The 16208-nt window shown below is 32.4% G+C and overlaps 2 protein-coding genes across 2 annotated transcripts; one reads left to right on the forward strand and one right to left on the reverse strand.

Annotated features, from left to right (window-relative positions):
- Positions 1 to 977: 977 nt before the first annotated feature.
- Positions 978 to 10879, reverse strand: LOC130824139 (zinc finger protein 7-like). Its single transcript, XM_057689028.1, has 2 exons — positions 10116 to 10879; positions 978 to 2767 (listed from the first exon to the last, which is right to left on the reverse strand). The coding sequence occupies exon 2, from the start codon at positions 2122 to 2124 to the stop codon at positions 1522 to 1524; it is 603 nt and encodes a 200-aa protein (XP_057545011.1). The 5' UTR covers positions 2125 to 2767; positions 10116 to 10879; the 3' UTR covers positions 978 to 1521.
- A 3084-nt stretch (positions 10880 to 13963) lies between these two features.
- LOC130824227 (pentatricopeptide repeat-containing protein ELI1, chloroplastic) lies at positions 13964 to 16115 on the forward strand. The gene has a single exon (XM_057689145.1). It carries the CDS (start codon positions 13998 to 14000, stop codon positions 15867 to 15869), a length of 1872 nt encoding a protein of 623 aa, XP_057545128.1. The 5' UTR covers positions 13964 to 13997; the 3' UTR covers positions 15870 to 16115.
- The last annotated feature ends 93 nt before the right edge of the window (positions 16116 to 16208 follow it).

The raw sequence follows: 16208 nt of genomic DNA on the forward strand, positions 1-16208 counted from the left end.
ACAAGTTTCGCATCTTTTATCAAGCTCATTTGAACCTCAAGAAACAATATGTGCTCGATCTTCTTTAGAAAAAGTGAAAGTGGTCTTCTAAAAAGACATGAGTTGGAATGTTATTAGTGGTTGAACTTGTAGTATGTGCTTGGAGATTATTAGTTGAATACCTGAATAACAGTATTCCAAATTGTTATGTTTGATCTTATTTAAGCTTGGGTTTTATCAAGGAAATGTTGTTTTAATGTTTGCTTAAGTTAATATTTCATATCTCGTCAAGTGCATACATAGTATCATATCATTGGGAGTATGTTACACATATTTGTACAAAAATGAACACAATGCCCTTTGTAGATTATTGCAAAAAAAAAAAAAAAACTAAATAAATAAAATAAAAAAGCTCAACTTATGTAACAAACCAAATAAAGGAAACGTAAATAAGTGTTTCCCTTACATCGTTATACCAAATAACATATAGCCATAACCCTCACCTTTACCCTTACTCCTCTTTATTAATTTCCTTTCCCTTTTATTTTCTCTTTCATACCAAACACCCCTAAATTTATAAAAATATTTTTTATTAGTTTTGATCTCCATATTAATTTTTATTAGCATTAATTTAATGTTTATAATCCTCACTTTTCCTCCATTAAATTTATTATTCAATAAAATAATATATCCACTATTTTAAAGTATCTATTTTCTCTAATTTACGTGAATATTTCTTATGAAAACTTTATTAAAAAACATAGAGTATAATATAGTAACAATTAAATTGCAAGAAAAAAAAAAAAGCAAAATTCCCAGAAAGCCAAAACTGAAAAAAGAAAAAAGAAGCTTCTCTCAAATATAATTCCAAATTAGCAAACACAAATTCTTATGAGACGATCTCTTTGAGAGATCATCTCTAATTTTTTAAAATATGGCAAGTAAGTATTAAAAATGTTGTAAGTAGACATTTAAGATGTTAAACGTAGGCATTAAAGATAAGGTAGATAAGTATTAAGGTAATGAAAGTGGGCATTAAGAATACGGTAAATAGACATTAATCTTTAATAGACTGGGTTTAGGATACATCTCTCAAGGAGGCGGTCTCTCAAGAGACTTTGATTAGTAAATAGTAAGTACTTTCTCCATTTTCTTTTCAAACATCTTATTTGCTTTTTGTACGTTAGACAATGCACTAATTCAATCTTTAATATCTCTAATGTGCATAATTAAAAATTATAAAAAATACATATAATACACCTTATGTCGAGATGAATCAACCAAAATCCTATTGAACTATGTTTTAATTTATAGATTAAGAATAAATTACAAATTAAGAGTATTTAATGAATAGTACTAAATAACCATATGGGACGTTTGAAAAGAAACGAGAGTACTATTTCTTTAACAAAAACTTTAAGAAGCATAGTCAAGTTAAAATGAGCTATAGTATTGATGTAGGAGATCATTCTACCCTGAGAAAACAAAAAACCGAGATCAGATTAACGTAATTAGATGATCTAATAACCAGAAAGATTCAAATCATAAACTGAGATTCAAGTCCATCTCATTATGAATCATCATTTGCTTGGTAGGATGATGTTTTTGAACCCGAAAACTCCCTGGCCAAACCAAAGCTATACGCTCACCTACCACACATGGGCTACCAGTGGAAGAAGTGGTTCCAAGTCCGCAGTTAAAATCCCTAAAGCGAGCACCTCCCAACATTGGGTTCTCTCTTATAGCAGATTTGTGAATGAGGGAATGCGGCTGAATCCCAAGAGACCGAACCACATGAACACCGCTAAGAGGAGACCCAAATTCCTTCATCAACAGCTTATGCCTCCTGGCTTCACCCCTCTCTCTTTTGTGAGCGTTTTGGTGTCCTCCAAGCGCTTGCGAGTTGTAGAATTTCTTTTGACAAAAACTGCAAGAAAACGTCTTTACAGAACCACCACGACCTAACTGTGCAGCAGCGACATTACTGTCTGTATTCGCCTCATCTGTATTGAGGCTTAGGCTTAACCAATTCCCTAATTCATCACTAATCTCACTTTGATCATTAGTTGAAGTTTGGTTTTCGACATCTTCCCTTTCGGAGACCATTTTTGACTCAATGGTACTTCTGCAGGGACTACAACACATTTTGCTTAGTCTTATATAGGAATGGGTAAGCTGAGGAATCTTAATGATACTAGTGGAGAAGGATGCTTCTGTATTACGACCTACTTAACACAACTATATATCTTATCTCATCTTTCACTGCAGGCTTCTGACAGGATTTTGGTTCCATGCATCTTCTCCCTCTTTCTATCTTAAATCAAGTAGACCTATAATTATTAAAGAAAAGGATTCTTCTACGTTCAGGAGGTACTCTGAACTCCTCCACCATTATTTGAGTTTCTCAATCAATGTTACTCAGACTCGGGTATTGACATCAAATTCACTTGTACAAATCCGAGTATCAAACTTGCCACTTTTTAAGCTAAATTTTCGTGACTTCGGTAAGAAACCAAGTACTCCAAGTACGTGTTTGTACACATATTAGATGTCGAAGGTGCAACCTCTAACTCTAAGCAAAGGAAGAGTCTAAAGAAAACGGTTTTTTTTTTTTTTTTAAACTCGAGAAAACAGGTTTTGCTTTCCAAGGAAAAAGATGTGTTCTAAGAATGCAGAAGCAACTTTCTACCCATACTTTGCTGCAAATCTAACAGATGAGATATCAAATTGCTCATAGGACCACATCATAATTATACACACAGAAAATGGTGGCCTTCTAAATTCGATCCTGAAAAAAGGTCAACATGCCAAAGGGTTACTTATAGCCACAAACAGTCTGCATAGACCCATCTTCTGCAACTGCAACTATAACTAAAACTCCATTTAGCAAAATAAGATTATTCAACACTATCTAATACTCATGATGATATTTAATACTATTGTAACAATCATAACTAATAAAATCAATTTCAATTATCATCAGATTCCTCTATTCATTTATATTATATCTATTGTCGTGCTCATGTAAACCCTATGCCTACCTCTTCCTCTTCGAAACTCTTTAAAATTCCAACCTTTTACACTTATGATTGTTACTAGTGAGTATTTCAAAGTAAAGCACAAACAGTTTTTACTAAATCCAGCTTATCACTACATTACACCAGAAAAAAGCAAAAATAAAATGCAAATTGCAGATAATTTCATCTACAAAATATCTAGTACACATACTCTTATGGGCATTTGGTTATTAATAATAAATAGTGATAATAAAAATGATTTGTAGTTTAAATTTTATAAAATGAATCGTATCATTGCCATGGTAATGAAATATTATCAATTTACTTTTTTGTTCATACTTTTTCATTATCGCCTTTATCGACTCTTCAAATGGTACGCATTTAAATGAATTTTTTGGTTTAAATGAAATAATTGGAAGTAGAACAAATATAACAAATAATCATGTCAAAGAGATTTTCTCACTAAAATTACACTAAATTTTAATGACAATTACCAAACGGATCATTACAATCTTACTCTTCTATTCCCAACCAATTTGAAGAAGGAGTTGAATGCATCTTGAGATACAAATATAAGTATTAACCAAAAGGGATGGAAGAACTGGAAAAGGCATACTCTCTCAGCATAAACTTTCTTTCTAAGAGTTTTTGTTTTTCACTGATTCACTTTAGAATAATTGGAAATACTGATATAGAAACACAAAAAAAGGTTGAAATGTTAAAATTTAACATACAAAGACTACCTTTATAGTGATTGTTTGACTACAATCTGAACATATTAACTAATGACAGTTTATAATAATCAATAATGAGTTATAAAAGACTGATGTGCATACAATGCGGACAAACGACAATCCAGTTTATAGGCTTGTATTTAGGCTTAATAAATTCTATAGTTCATACACATATCGCAATCCATAAGTATAATGTGGTCAATATGGATGAGAAACTATGGGCCGGTAAATAACAACTTCAAATTTACAAATCAACAAAGAACAAAGAAGACGCATCAATAGGAAGCATTTGTTTATTGTTCATGTCTCTTGTTTTCTATTTGCAAACTATAAGCAATATTTTTCCTACTGCTTTCAACATCATAAGCAAATGATGATTCATAGTTTCTTACTTAGTTGAATTACAAACAAAATTGAATTTTGAATTTTGAATTTTGCTCTTGTTTCCCCTTAATTTTTTAGCTTTATAAGTTAAACAATATATCCTGCGGATCAAAATCTTCAATGATGCCTATAACGAAATACGAGTACACGTGACACAATTTTAAAGTTATAGTATGTCCAACCCCTACTACACAGATAAAAAAATATTGAATACAAATTAATCCGTCCAACCCCAAGAAAGTGCCATGGATGTACATTGCATGAAGATTAAGAAATAGTGTTACCATTCGAAGTGTGTAGAATGTAGATGATATTAATAAAAAGTTAAAATGTGCGAATGAAAATAAGAGAAAGTGATAGGGACATCTTCATTCTAACAAAGTAAAAATGACAGACTAAAGAAAAAAAATTTAACAATCTCTTAGGGACAACAGTATCAAATACCAACTCCTCATTGAAGAGGGGAAAACTGGCCTTCCCAAACATAACTCATTTGATAACGAAATGGGAAGCTCACTTCTTAAACCTAGTTTTATGCGAGGATTTCCACACAACCTAAGACCTCAACTGCCAAATAGAGTTGTACAAAATGCACTTCTTCCGCCCCTTTAGAGTTTTTATACGACACCTTTTAAAAAGTTTGGTGTTTAGGGGGGGCTAAAAACGGAGGAATTATACATCCAATCATCAAAACAATTCATTAAAGATTAAAAAATTTTATGGGCAACCATTATGAAGCAGAATATATATTGCACTATAACTGTCTCAACATTCGTGTACTCTTAATTTTCTACAGCTTTCTAGTAAAGTCGGCAAGTTACAAGTTGCAACATGCTCAGCATATCCTTAATGATAGGTAGCGAATATTTAAAATATGGACTCACCAAAATTACTTCGTAGTTCCTACTGCGGTTCTAAAATCAATAAACTACACGGATCAGCAAGAAATATTTGATGTTTTCACTCTTCCCTTATTATATAAGGTTCAAAGATAAGATTAGCTAAGACTCCATGCTATACATTAAATTATGGGTCACAGCTGTGGTATATTGGACAATTTAAAGATAACATGAGAAATGAAATGACACCATGGATGTGTTAACTCAAATACTACCTGATCAGTGCACGACTAAAATCAGAAATGAGAGTCATATATGGTCATTGAAAACCATTCCCTCCAAACAATAATCCATTCCATACTCAACAGGCTGAAGACATATGTGGAGTACCCACACGGTCGGGCACCACACCATGTCCCTATCTATAAGTGGCGAGTAAGTTCTACCGCACGGGTGGGTAAAAAATAGTTACTCAGACATGAGAGGAGGAAAACAGAGGGACAGGGGAAATAGAAATCGTCACCCAGTCATCTACTCTAACCAACAAGATTGTATATAGTCATAGTCTCATAGATGACTTATGTGCATAGTTTAAAAAAACAACCAGTAACATGCACAAGTCAAGAAAGATTAATTCACGTATCAATAATTCCCTCAATCAATACTAATGAAAACATTAATCACCCTACTCAAAGTATTGACAAAAAGATTATTTAAGTACTTCTTCAAGGAAAAATTTTACTTAATCCGTAAAATTAACACGGTAACCTTTCTAGCATTACACTATGTTTAGATAATATTTTGGAAGAGAAAAAAAGGAAGGGAAAGGGAAGGGAAGGGAAGGGGAAGGGGTGAAGAGAAGGGAAAAGAAAAGAAATTGAAGAAAGGAAGAGGAAAAAAAATTAGAGTTTTCCCTTCAAATCATTCCAACTTTGTAGAGATTGAGACCTTAATAAAACTTATTCATTTAATCCCTCCAAATCCCTTCCCTCTAAATTTCTTCCCTTCCATTTTATTATTCAAACAAAAAATCTTTCATTCCTTCAAATTCTTCCCTTCCTTTCCTTCCATTTCATTCCATCCAGACATACCCTAAATGAAATCTACTTATTTCTATTGATACCTAAAGATCACATACTTCAAATTATAGTGCTCCCACACCAATTTCATCAGCAACTTGACTGATTCCTTTTTCCTTTTTTTCTTTCTTTCTTTTTTGATCAGAGGCAAATTAAGAACCTAAAACATTAATAAGAAATATAGCAGTTAATAACTGTCATTTCTTCATCAATCACAAGACATGCAAGTACTGTAAGACGTCACCATATCGAGTATTGGAGAAATATAGATCATTAAATCGATTCACCACTCGCTAGCTCAAAAACCATGTAATATCACACTTTTGCTCATAGTGATAATAGGTATTTATTTAAAACCAAGTGACTGTATAATCCCATAAAACTAAGGTGCCCTATTTTTAAATAGGGGACATAATCTCACAAAAACACCAGAACTATATGCATACCAACTACTCGCATTGAATTCAAAATGATTATAAAAGAAAACATAAAATCAAACAGTCACATAAGCCTAGCCCAAACTCATATGTTCAATTAATGTTCTAGCATATTACTGACCATGAATCCATACTCAAGCAAGTAATGTCTAAATTAAGTAAATTTCTTTCTAAATTCTAGCTATGTTGTTTCTTGTTGCTTAATACGAAGAATAGTGTGTTCTTCTAAATACTTCAGTGGCCACTACTCCAGTGAGAGATGTCCAAATAAATTGATCTTAAACCTCACTAAAAACAATGCCAAGCAATTGCTAAAACCTACGCACTAAGTAATCCAATGAGAGATATCGAAAAATGATATTTAAAGGACAAAAGTGAAATTATATCATAAAATGAATGATAAAAGGATGATTACAAACCTAAAAAGTAAACTAAGATAAATTAAGCTATTCGTGACGCTTGAGATCTCCCAAGTATAAGACCCACCCACAATGTGTATACCATTTTCAAGATGATTACTACCTTCTCCCTTCCCCCTATTTACAATAACAAACCCACTAAAAACTAACTTATTACCCAAATCACTATTAACATGGTAATTACCTAAAAAACCCTTAATTAAGCCAATTATCATTGAAAACCACTAGGACTTGTCATTCATTGGTAGAAAGTTAATGTAAACAACACGACCACAAAACTTCACTGTCATAATGCAATTAAGTGGCTCCCACCTAAGGTGGGGTTTGCGGGACGTATGCACACAAAATTACCCTTGTTATAAACTTGTTAGTTTTAATAAACAGGTTGCTTCCCATTAACCCTTGATGGTAAAAATCATCAGCAACTTCACATAAATAAGAAGTGCACGTGATTTAATAAGTCATTTTATTATTTATAACCCCAAACCAAAGAGCTATAATCTTTGGCCATATTAAAATAAGGGGTGTAAGAATTTAATCTTAAAAAAAATGTTTCTAATAAAAGAAAAAAGTCAATGCTAAAAGGCTTTAAGGAAAAATGGAAAAATTGGGAGAAGAAAAAGAAATAGAGCAAAACATAATTTATAGATTCAAAATACAGTTGAGAGCACAAAGGAGATGCACATAAAACACATTTGGCGCCCTTGTCTAGGAGCATCTAAAGCATGCCGCAAACCTCTTAATTCTATTTCATTGTCAATTCTTCTCTAATATGCTACAGCACCTTCAAATTATCTTCTTAAAATAAAGCCATAGCCTATTTGAAAAATGGTTTTAGAATTCAGATCCAGATTTCATCCTATCATTGCATTTTACTATTGGCATTAAAAAGGCATTTGGATATTTTTTTGGCTAATTCATGACAATTAAAGCAAGTCCAAAGATAGATTTGGAATCAGAAACTATCCTATATCATTTACAAAACAAGCACAGCCAAAGTCCACTTGTATTTTGAGATAAACTAAATATGCCAAAAGCGATATTTCTCTTCTGCTTCTACTTGCTTCTTCTTTTCTCGGTACCTCCCTCTTCAATTTACTAGGTAGAAGTTTGTTTCATGTTATAACTTATATCCACATCTACTCTCCCTCTTTCAAAAATTCGCAGTAAAAGCTAGTTGTCAAATTATCATCATATCCAAAAATTTCTATATCCTAATGATTTCCAAACACTCGATTCAAGATCTAATTCAACCATTTTCGATCACAAAATTAAAAACAAATCAGAATTATCAAACACAACTTTTTGCATAAACTTGCCCCAAATGACCCTAAAAAGGCAACAATGTCGGAAATCAACAAGCCCTCGCTTTCTTCTCGCACCTTAGCAACATAAGGAGCTTTGCACCTTAGACAACTCACTCTTTTTTCAATTACCCCCCTTCTTTGACTTGTTGGCAATAATCATCCATTGATTTGTTGGACGGATGTTTAAAGGTCGGCAAAGGAGCAAAAACACAAAACAAAGATGTACCATATTTCCCTATTGTCTCGCTCAAAGCCAATAAAAACGGAATTCTACCATACGAAAGTATAGAGATATGCTTTTAAATGTAAATGAACCACTTTAATCAAATATTTAAGCTTATAGTTAGACCTCATGACATATTATATACTCTACCACGACGGCACGCCCTTTATAAAAGAACACTATAGCTTAGAAGAATGGATGTATCGCAGAAGCTCATAGTGTAAAATACAGTAATAATAGCGCTCGCGATAACGGAACAGTGATGCAGTAACGGGAGTGATACACTTATTGTAAAGCCTAAATATCGGTCAAATCCTAAGATACTCATAGATACGGCCCAAAATACGATTTTTTACACTTGTACAACACGAGAAATGTTGGTTCGTTTTTGAAAATCTTTACAGCATGGCGATGCGGCCTTATTTTTACAAGACGCAGAAGCTCTTACCATATCTCTCACTAAATGTTTCTCACTTGTCTTCGTTCTCTAAACTTCTCAATTTTTCATCCTTTCTAAAAAAAAAAACCTAAAGGTCTCCAAACTCCATCTTGTTCAATCTATCAGCAATTCATCACCATTGTCGCCATAGCCTCATCCTCCAGATTAGTGTATTCTTTCTTTTTCGTTTTTGTTTAAAAAACACATAAATGGCTAAATTGCCTAGGTTGCGGCAGCATTTACCCATCCTTGATACTCCGAATTTCGACACCAATAATATTGTGTGCTGAGAATTTAGAAACCGTACTTGCAAATCTAGCATACAATTACATTAAAACGAGCATAGCCTTGTTTCGAAACCAATATTATTAAAATTAACGTGAAGATGTTAACATAAGCGTGAAGACATTTGTTGACAAGAAACCCATTTCGGACCAATTAAGGGTTCCGGTTCGAGTTGGTTTGGCCAGACACGAGCAAGGACTATCCCTAGTTACAGAAAATGGAGGTTTTTAAATTCAAGTTGTGCAAATAAATGTCAAATCCTAGGTAATCATCTTATCTTTAAACCTAAAAGGAAATATTATCAAAATCCAAGTTAAGAACATATTCTAGCATTAAAAAACCACCAAACAAGAGTGTTAGGTATGAGCTTTTTAAGTTCAAAATTTCATATAAACAATTCACTTGACTCATTTCATTACTTAGTGTTTGTTATAACATTGGGTTAACCCAATTTTTTTCATAAGGTCCCTCCAAATTATCACCACTCAATCATCACTATAAACCAATCTCATTTTTCGGTTCTCTCATTCTCTTACATCTCTTTACAACAAAGAATTAACCCTACTTGTCCCATTTATCTTTTTCATACATGCCGAATCTTTAATATTTTTAATTGTGGACGATTAAAATCATAAAAATTTGATATTCATAATCTTTGCATTAAAACGAATAAAATAAAATCTCATATGACTACATTTTTAACTTATAGATTCAGAACAAAATACAAATTAAGAGTGATTAATAAATAGTAACCAAAAATAAATAAAACAAGTAGGAAGAATAGAAGGGAATAATAATGATAGGTATTATTTATCTCTTTATGCATTCCCTCTCCATCACATTTCCATTTATGATACGAAACAATCCAAAAATTAGTCATTTTATGGTTATGGCTAACCCTAACCAATTTGAAATTAAAAAAAAATTAAAAAGAAAAAGAAACATAATTAATAGCATAAGAAACGAGACTCACTACATCAGTAAAGGAGATAGTGAAGGAGAAATTAAAGATCTTGACAAGTGCGAGTGAAGGTACCCTGAGACAACTCCCAATAAGTTCTCGTGTCGACTACAATGTGCGAAGTCAATCGAGCATCAGCCACCACACTATGCATCGGCATTAACGATTGTGCGCATCCCAATACGCTGAGATTCCTGGATCATTGTAAATGTAAATGTAAATGGCATTAACTCAATCCAGAAATTAAAATGTAAATGAATAATTCGGGAGAAATTGACGGAATAAAATGGCAATGAACATCCGTACGGTTTGTGAAAGAAAGGCGACGATTTTGGCGGATGAACTTCTATGACAATGTAATTATGGAGAAGCAGCGAAGAAGGGCGGCGTAAGGTGATGAAAGGGCGGAGTGAGGGAGATCCAACGACGGTGACGAAGGGAAGGATCCGTTTCACCATTCCATTTGTTTCAGTCTTTACTGTGTTGATTGTTGTGGGTTTATGGTTTACTGATGAGAAATATTTAAGGGTTTTGGTAGAACAGGCAGCTAAAATCCAAAGGGTCGCACCACTTGCTCTAACCGTGGAGTATGTCTTTGGTCGGAGGCTAGAGACGTGCAAAATTCGATCGGACCGAATGGTTTCGACTTTCAGATCTAAATCATTTGAATTTCATCATGTCCGATCTTCCATTCTACAAAATTTACAAATTTGGGTTTTGAATTTAGTCGGTTCAGATTTTAAAAACATAATATTGAATCAGATAGGACCGGTTTATATAAAGTATTTTATATTCGCATTTGATTCAGAGATAAAAATAGCGTCTTCACTCCTGATTTATACAGTTTTTAAAATCTCATTTTCAGTGATCATGGCCATGAAGTTGATTCCTCTTCTACACCCTTCTTATTCTTCTTTCATTCGGGTCATTGTGTCTATTTCCGGTCACATGTTTCGAATCGTTTTAAAATCGGATTTTGTGTCCCGATTGATTTTTGCATAATTTTAAATTTATTTTCAAGTCGGATCAAGTCGAATTTTATTACAAGGTCGAGTAAATATTAGTCGTCAAATCTGTTTTGAACCCCCGCAAGTCGGAAACACTTTTCACCAGTCCACTACCAATTAATCACCCTCCAACGATCATTAGTAATCATCTTTATAACTTTGTATACATTTTATCCTTGTCAATATGTCCAGAGAACCTAATCCAACATTTGTAAACTTTAATTTGATGGGGTTTGTAAGTAGGATCATTCAAGTAATTTGCAATTATCAAAATTATTATGTTGATTGTTGATGTATTTCTATTTTCTGTTTGTTTTGTCTCCATATTTTAATTTATCTTGTTCACTTGTGGCCTTGTAGGGAGTGGAGACCAAAGAGGCTAAACAAAGTGTACATAACAGATTTTTCGTTTGGCAATGTATGGGGCTTTCGATCATCATTGTATTAATTTGCATTTTTGTTGTTTAAATAGTGTTATGGCTTTATGATGAATAAAAATATAGTCCAATATTTTGCAAATAATTTATTTACAAATGAGCTCCAAATCCAAAAGACAATGTGTTGTTATATACTCCTTCGATCAAATCGACAAAACACAACAATTAGATGCAAATACAAATATAGTGGTTTTGTATTTTGAGTACTTTTCAAAAAAGTTATTTCCTGATAAAAAGCTGACGGAAGAAAGACAATATGTTATTTGGAAAACTAAGAGGATGGGTGAGTATAAAGTACTTTCTAATGATTATTTTGAAAATAGTTTGTTGCGTCAAAAGTATTGTGATAAGACTTTTGCTTGCGCTAGTAATGTAAATGGTGTGAAAAATATTAAGCTTGATGTGGGGTAGATGTCTTGCTAATCCTATGTATACAAATAAAGGGAAGGAGAGCAATATGAGTTATTTTTTCAACAAAGGGGAGTTGGATAAGCTTAGGGATGATTGTAAAGGAAAATTGTAGTATTCAACTGTTAATTCGAAAGAGTGTTGGAATGTAGTAGTTCAAATGATTATTATTGATAAGTGTCCTTTTAAACAAGCTGATAAACCTGAATTTTAACGATTGATGAATGTAGTTTACCCTAGATTTTAAATGCCATCTTGTACTACTCTTGCTTGTGATTGTTATTTAATGAACAAGAATGAAGAAAATAAGAAAGATTATTTAAAACTTGTCAAAGAGTTAATGTGGCAACAGATGCCTGATCATCAATTTAAAGAATCAATTATATGTTTCCTACCCTTCACATCATTGATAATTGATAAAGATTGGAAATTGCATAGAGTATTATTTTAGAAAATTGTAAAAAATAAATCTCTCAATTATTGTTTATTTTGGAATAAACCCACCTATTAAGTATAATTGCTGAAAATAAACACAACTACTATTTAATCCTAATTCTTGACTTACAAAGAAGCTTCGAATATAGTCATAAACAATAGGTAAGTTTATTTTCAGCGGATCAAGTAAAAATCAGTTTATTATTAAAAATTTATCGTATTATTTTTTGTTAGATTTCAAGTCATAAAGGTGAGGCCAATACTAAAGTTGTTGATACATATTTAGAATTTTAGAAAATTGAGAAGAAAATTTTCACTATCAATGTGATAATGTTAGTTATGCTTTAAAATATATTAAATTCTACTGCTAGATTTTAAAAGTTTAAAGATATTGTACAAAAATATAATATTGACAACAAGTCTTTATTGTACTTTGATGTTCCTACTTAATGAAACTCTAACTATGATAAATGACTTATCTCAAGACTATGTATACATTGAATAAGTCCATAGAAATTATCTAATCATAAGACCTTATTGTAAAATCATATCATATATTTAACTAATTCAGCAACCACTTAACACCTCGGCTTTAGCATGAAAGTTGAGGAAATTCCAATAATTTGCCATATGTCACTTTGCTAAATTATCTCCTTCAATTAATTGTTGATTTTCTTATCCTTCATTAAATGCCAATGATTTGCCACGTTTCACTTTGTTAAATTATCTCCTCAAATTAAATACTGTTTTTTTTTCTTAATTAAATACTTTTTTCTTAATTAAATACTATTTTTATTTGCTCAATTATTCCTTAATTAAATATTGTTTCTTATTTGCTTAATTATTAGTAATAACTCTAGACTGTAAATGTTGTTTCTCTTTTGCTTCTACTTATATGTTAAAAATACAACAACCATTTTACCACGTGTTGCCTCTGCAATGAGGGTTGGAAAGCTTTACTAATTTGCCACGTGTCAACTTAATATTAATCATTGATTAATTAGTAGGAGTAGTTTAAATTTTTTACTTTTATTTGCTTCCCATGAAAAACAATGTGATCCTTGATTATTTAAAATTTAATATTTTATACAATAATTTAATTTTAGTAGTGTAGTAGTGATTCAAACCTAAGAAAAATCATTTTTAAAATTGACTACAATACTAAAGAAATTTTCTTTCTATAATAGAATAAAAATTCTACTTATAATCACGTTAGAATACTATGAACAACATTAATTATAGTATAACACAATTTATATTTTTTGGGAAAGACAAAAGCTTAATTCAAATCAAATTAAAAATAAAATAAAATATTTAAATATTAAGTAGTAACATTATCAATTATTGAAAAAGTTTAATTCAAGACAATACTATTTAATTTTTCTTTAACTCAAAAAAATAATTTAATATCTATCAAACAAATAATAACATTTTTATCATGAAATAAGGCTATAATTTATTAATTATCAATTAATTAATAATTATGCTAAGAAAAAATATTAAATAATTAAATTAATATATAAGAAAACTTTAAAAAATCCCACGGATGCACTATATGAATGAACAAAAAATATCTAATTCCCACAAACATCAATCAACGTACAACCATGAGTAATTCTCCTCTGTTCACGTCTCAACCATCACGGCCTCCAACCAACCATCATGGCTTTCACGTACTACCTGATAAGCTCGCATTATTACTGGACAAATGCAGAAATCTCAACCAAATTCTCCAAATTCATGCTGTAATTCTCAGACATGGCCATGAAAACAGCTCCATATTGAACTTCAAGCTTCAAAAATCCTACTCTTCTTTAGGTCATCTTGATCATTCTTTCACACTCTTTAAACGAACTTCAAATCCAGATGTATTCCTATATACCTCCATAATCAATGCTCACTCTTCTAGGGGACTCAAATTTCAAGCTTTTGAGTTGTTTGTTCATATGTTGATTCAAGGTGTTGAACCCAATGCATTTACTTTCTCTTCGTTGCTTAAATCATGCTTGATTAAAGATGGTATTTTGCTACATTCCCAAGTAACTAAGCTTGGTCTTGATGAGAATTTGTTTGTAAGAACAGGACTTCTTGATGTTTATGCTAAAGGATGTGATGTGGAGTCTGCACGCCAACTGTTCGATACAATGCTTGATAGAAGTTTGGTCGCTTCTACTGCCATGTTAACGTGCTATGTAAAGCATGGGTGTCTTGATGATGCTAGATTGTTGTTTGATGGGTTGGAAGAGAAGGATGTTGTATGTTGGAATGTGATGATTGATGGGTATACTCAATATGGAAAGCCTAATGATGCATTGATGCTTTTTGAGCAAATGTTAAAGGCTAAATTGAAGCCTAATGAGATTACTGTGTTATCAGTATTATCTTCTTGTGGGCTACTTGGGGCACTAGAATTAGGCAAATGGGTTCATTCTTACATTGTAAATAACAAAATTCGGCTTAATGTTCATCTGGGTACTGCCCTTGTCGATATGTATGCAAAATGCGGTAGTTTAGAGGACGCGAGACTTGTTTTTGATGGCATCACAAGGAAGGACATAGTCATTTGGAATTCCATGATTGTAGGGTATGCAATGCACGGGTTTAGCGAAGAGGCATTTCATTTGTTCGACGAGTTATGCAAAATGGGACTTCACCCAACTGATATAACTTTCATTGGCGTGCTAAATGCTTGTGCTCATGCTGGTTTAGTGTCTGAAGGTAAAAAGTTTTTCGGGTTGATGAAGAACCAATACAATCTTAAACCCAAGGTTGAGCATTATGGATGTATGGTAAATCTTCTTGGGCGAGCAGGGCACTTAGAGGAAGCTTATGAGCTCATCAAAGGCATGGATGTTGAACCCGACAGTGTTCTTTGGGGAACATTACTAAGTGCTTGTTACCTTCATAACAAATTTTCTCTAGGAGAGGAAATAGGCATGTTTCTCATCGACAAAAACCTTGCAAGTGACGGAACATATGTTCTCCTGTCGAACATGTATGCTAAGGAAGGCAATTGGGATAATGTAGCGAAAACGAGGGCTATAATGAAAAAGAAAGGAATACAAAAAGAGCCAGGTTGTAGTTCCATTGAGATAAATAACAAAGTACATGAGTTTATTGCAGGAGATCGGAATCATCCAAAGACGAAAACTATATATAAGAAGCTAGAAGAGATGAATAGACTACTAAAAGATCATGGGTATTCCCCTCAAACAGAGACTGTGTTACGTGATGTCGAGGAGAAGAAAAAAGAGCAATGCTTAGGAGTTCATAGTGAAAGACTTGCTATTGCATTCGGACTTATTAGTACTTCTCCAGGATGTACAATCAAAATTGTGAAGAACCTAAGAGTATGTACAGATTGTCATACTGTTACAAAACTGATCTCGAAGATTACAGGGCGCAGGATTGTTGTAAGGGATCGGAACCGATTTCACCATTTTGAGGATGGTGTTTGTTCTTGTGGAGATTATTGGTAGTTAAAAGTGAACATGGTTGATGAACTGAAAATGTGCAAAGTTGTTCATGTAACCTAGTGGCCTGGCTGCTGTAGGTTTTTAAATACATATCATAACTGTAGACAAAATTATAAGAAACTACCTAATTTATAGGTCTATTTGCAAAAGATTACCTTATGTATTTCTTTTTGCAAAAAATTAACTAATGTAATATATTTCTTTGCAAATGATTACCGCTTAACAGAAAACTTTATTTGACCGTTAGGTGTTAAGTTTAAGGGTTTGACCAACTTGAGAGGTTAAGTTGTCTATGTAGTAGTATTTCATTCGTCTTCTTACTTTTAAATAATTAAAAATTAA

Source organism: Amaranthus tricolor, chromosome 9 (genome assembly GCF_026212465.1).
Source record: "Amaranthus tricolor cultivar Red isolate AtriRed21 chromosome 9, ASM2621246v1, whole genome shotgun sequence".
NCBI lineage: Eukaryota > Viridiplantae > Streptophyta > Magnoliopsida > Caryophyllales > Amaranthaceae > Amaranthus > Amaranthus tricolor.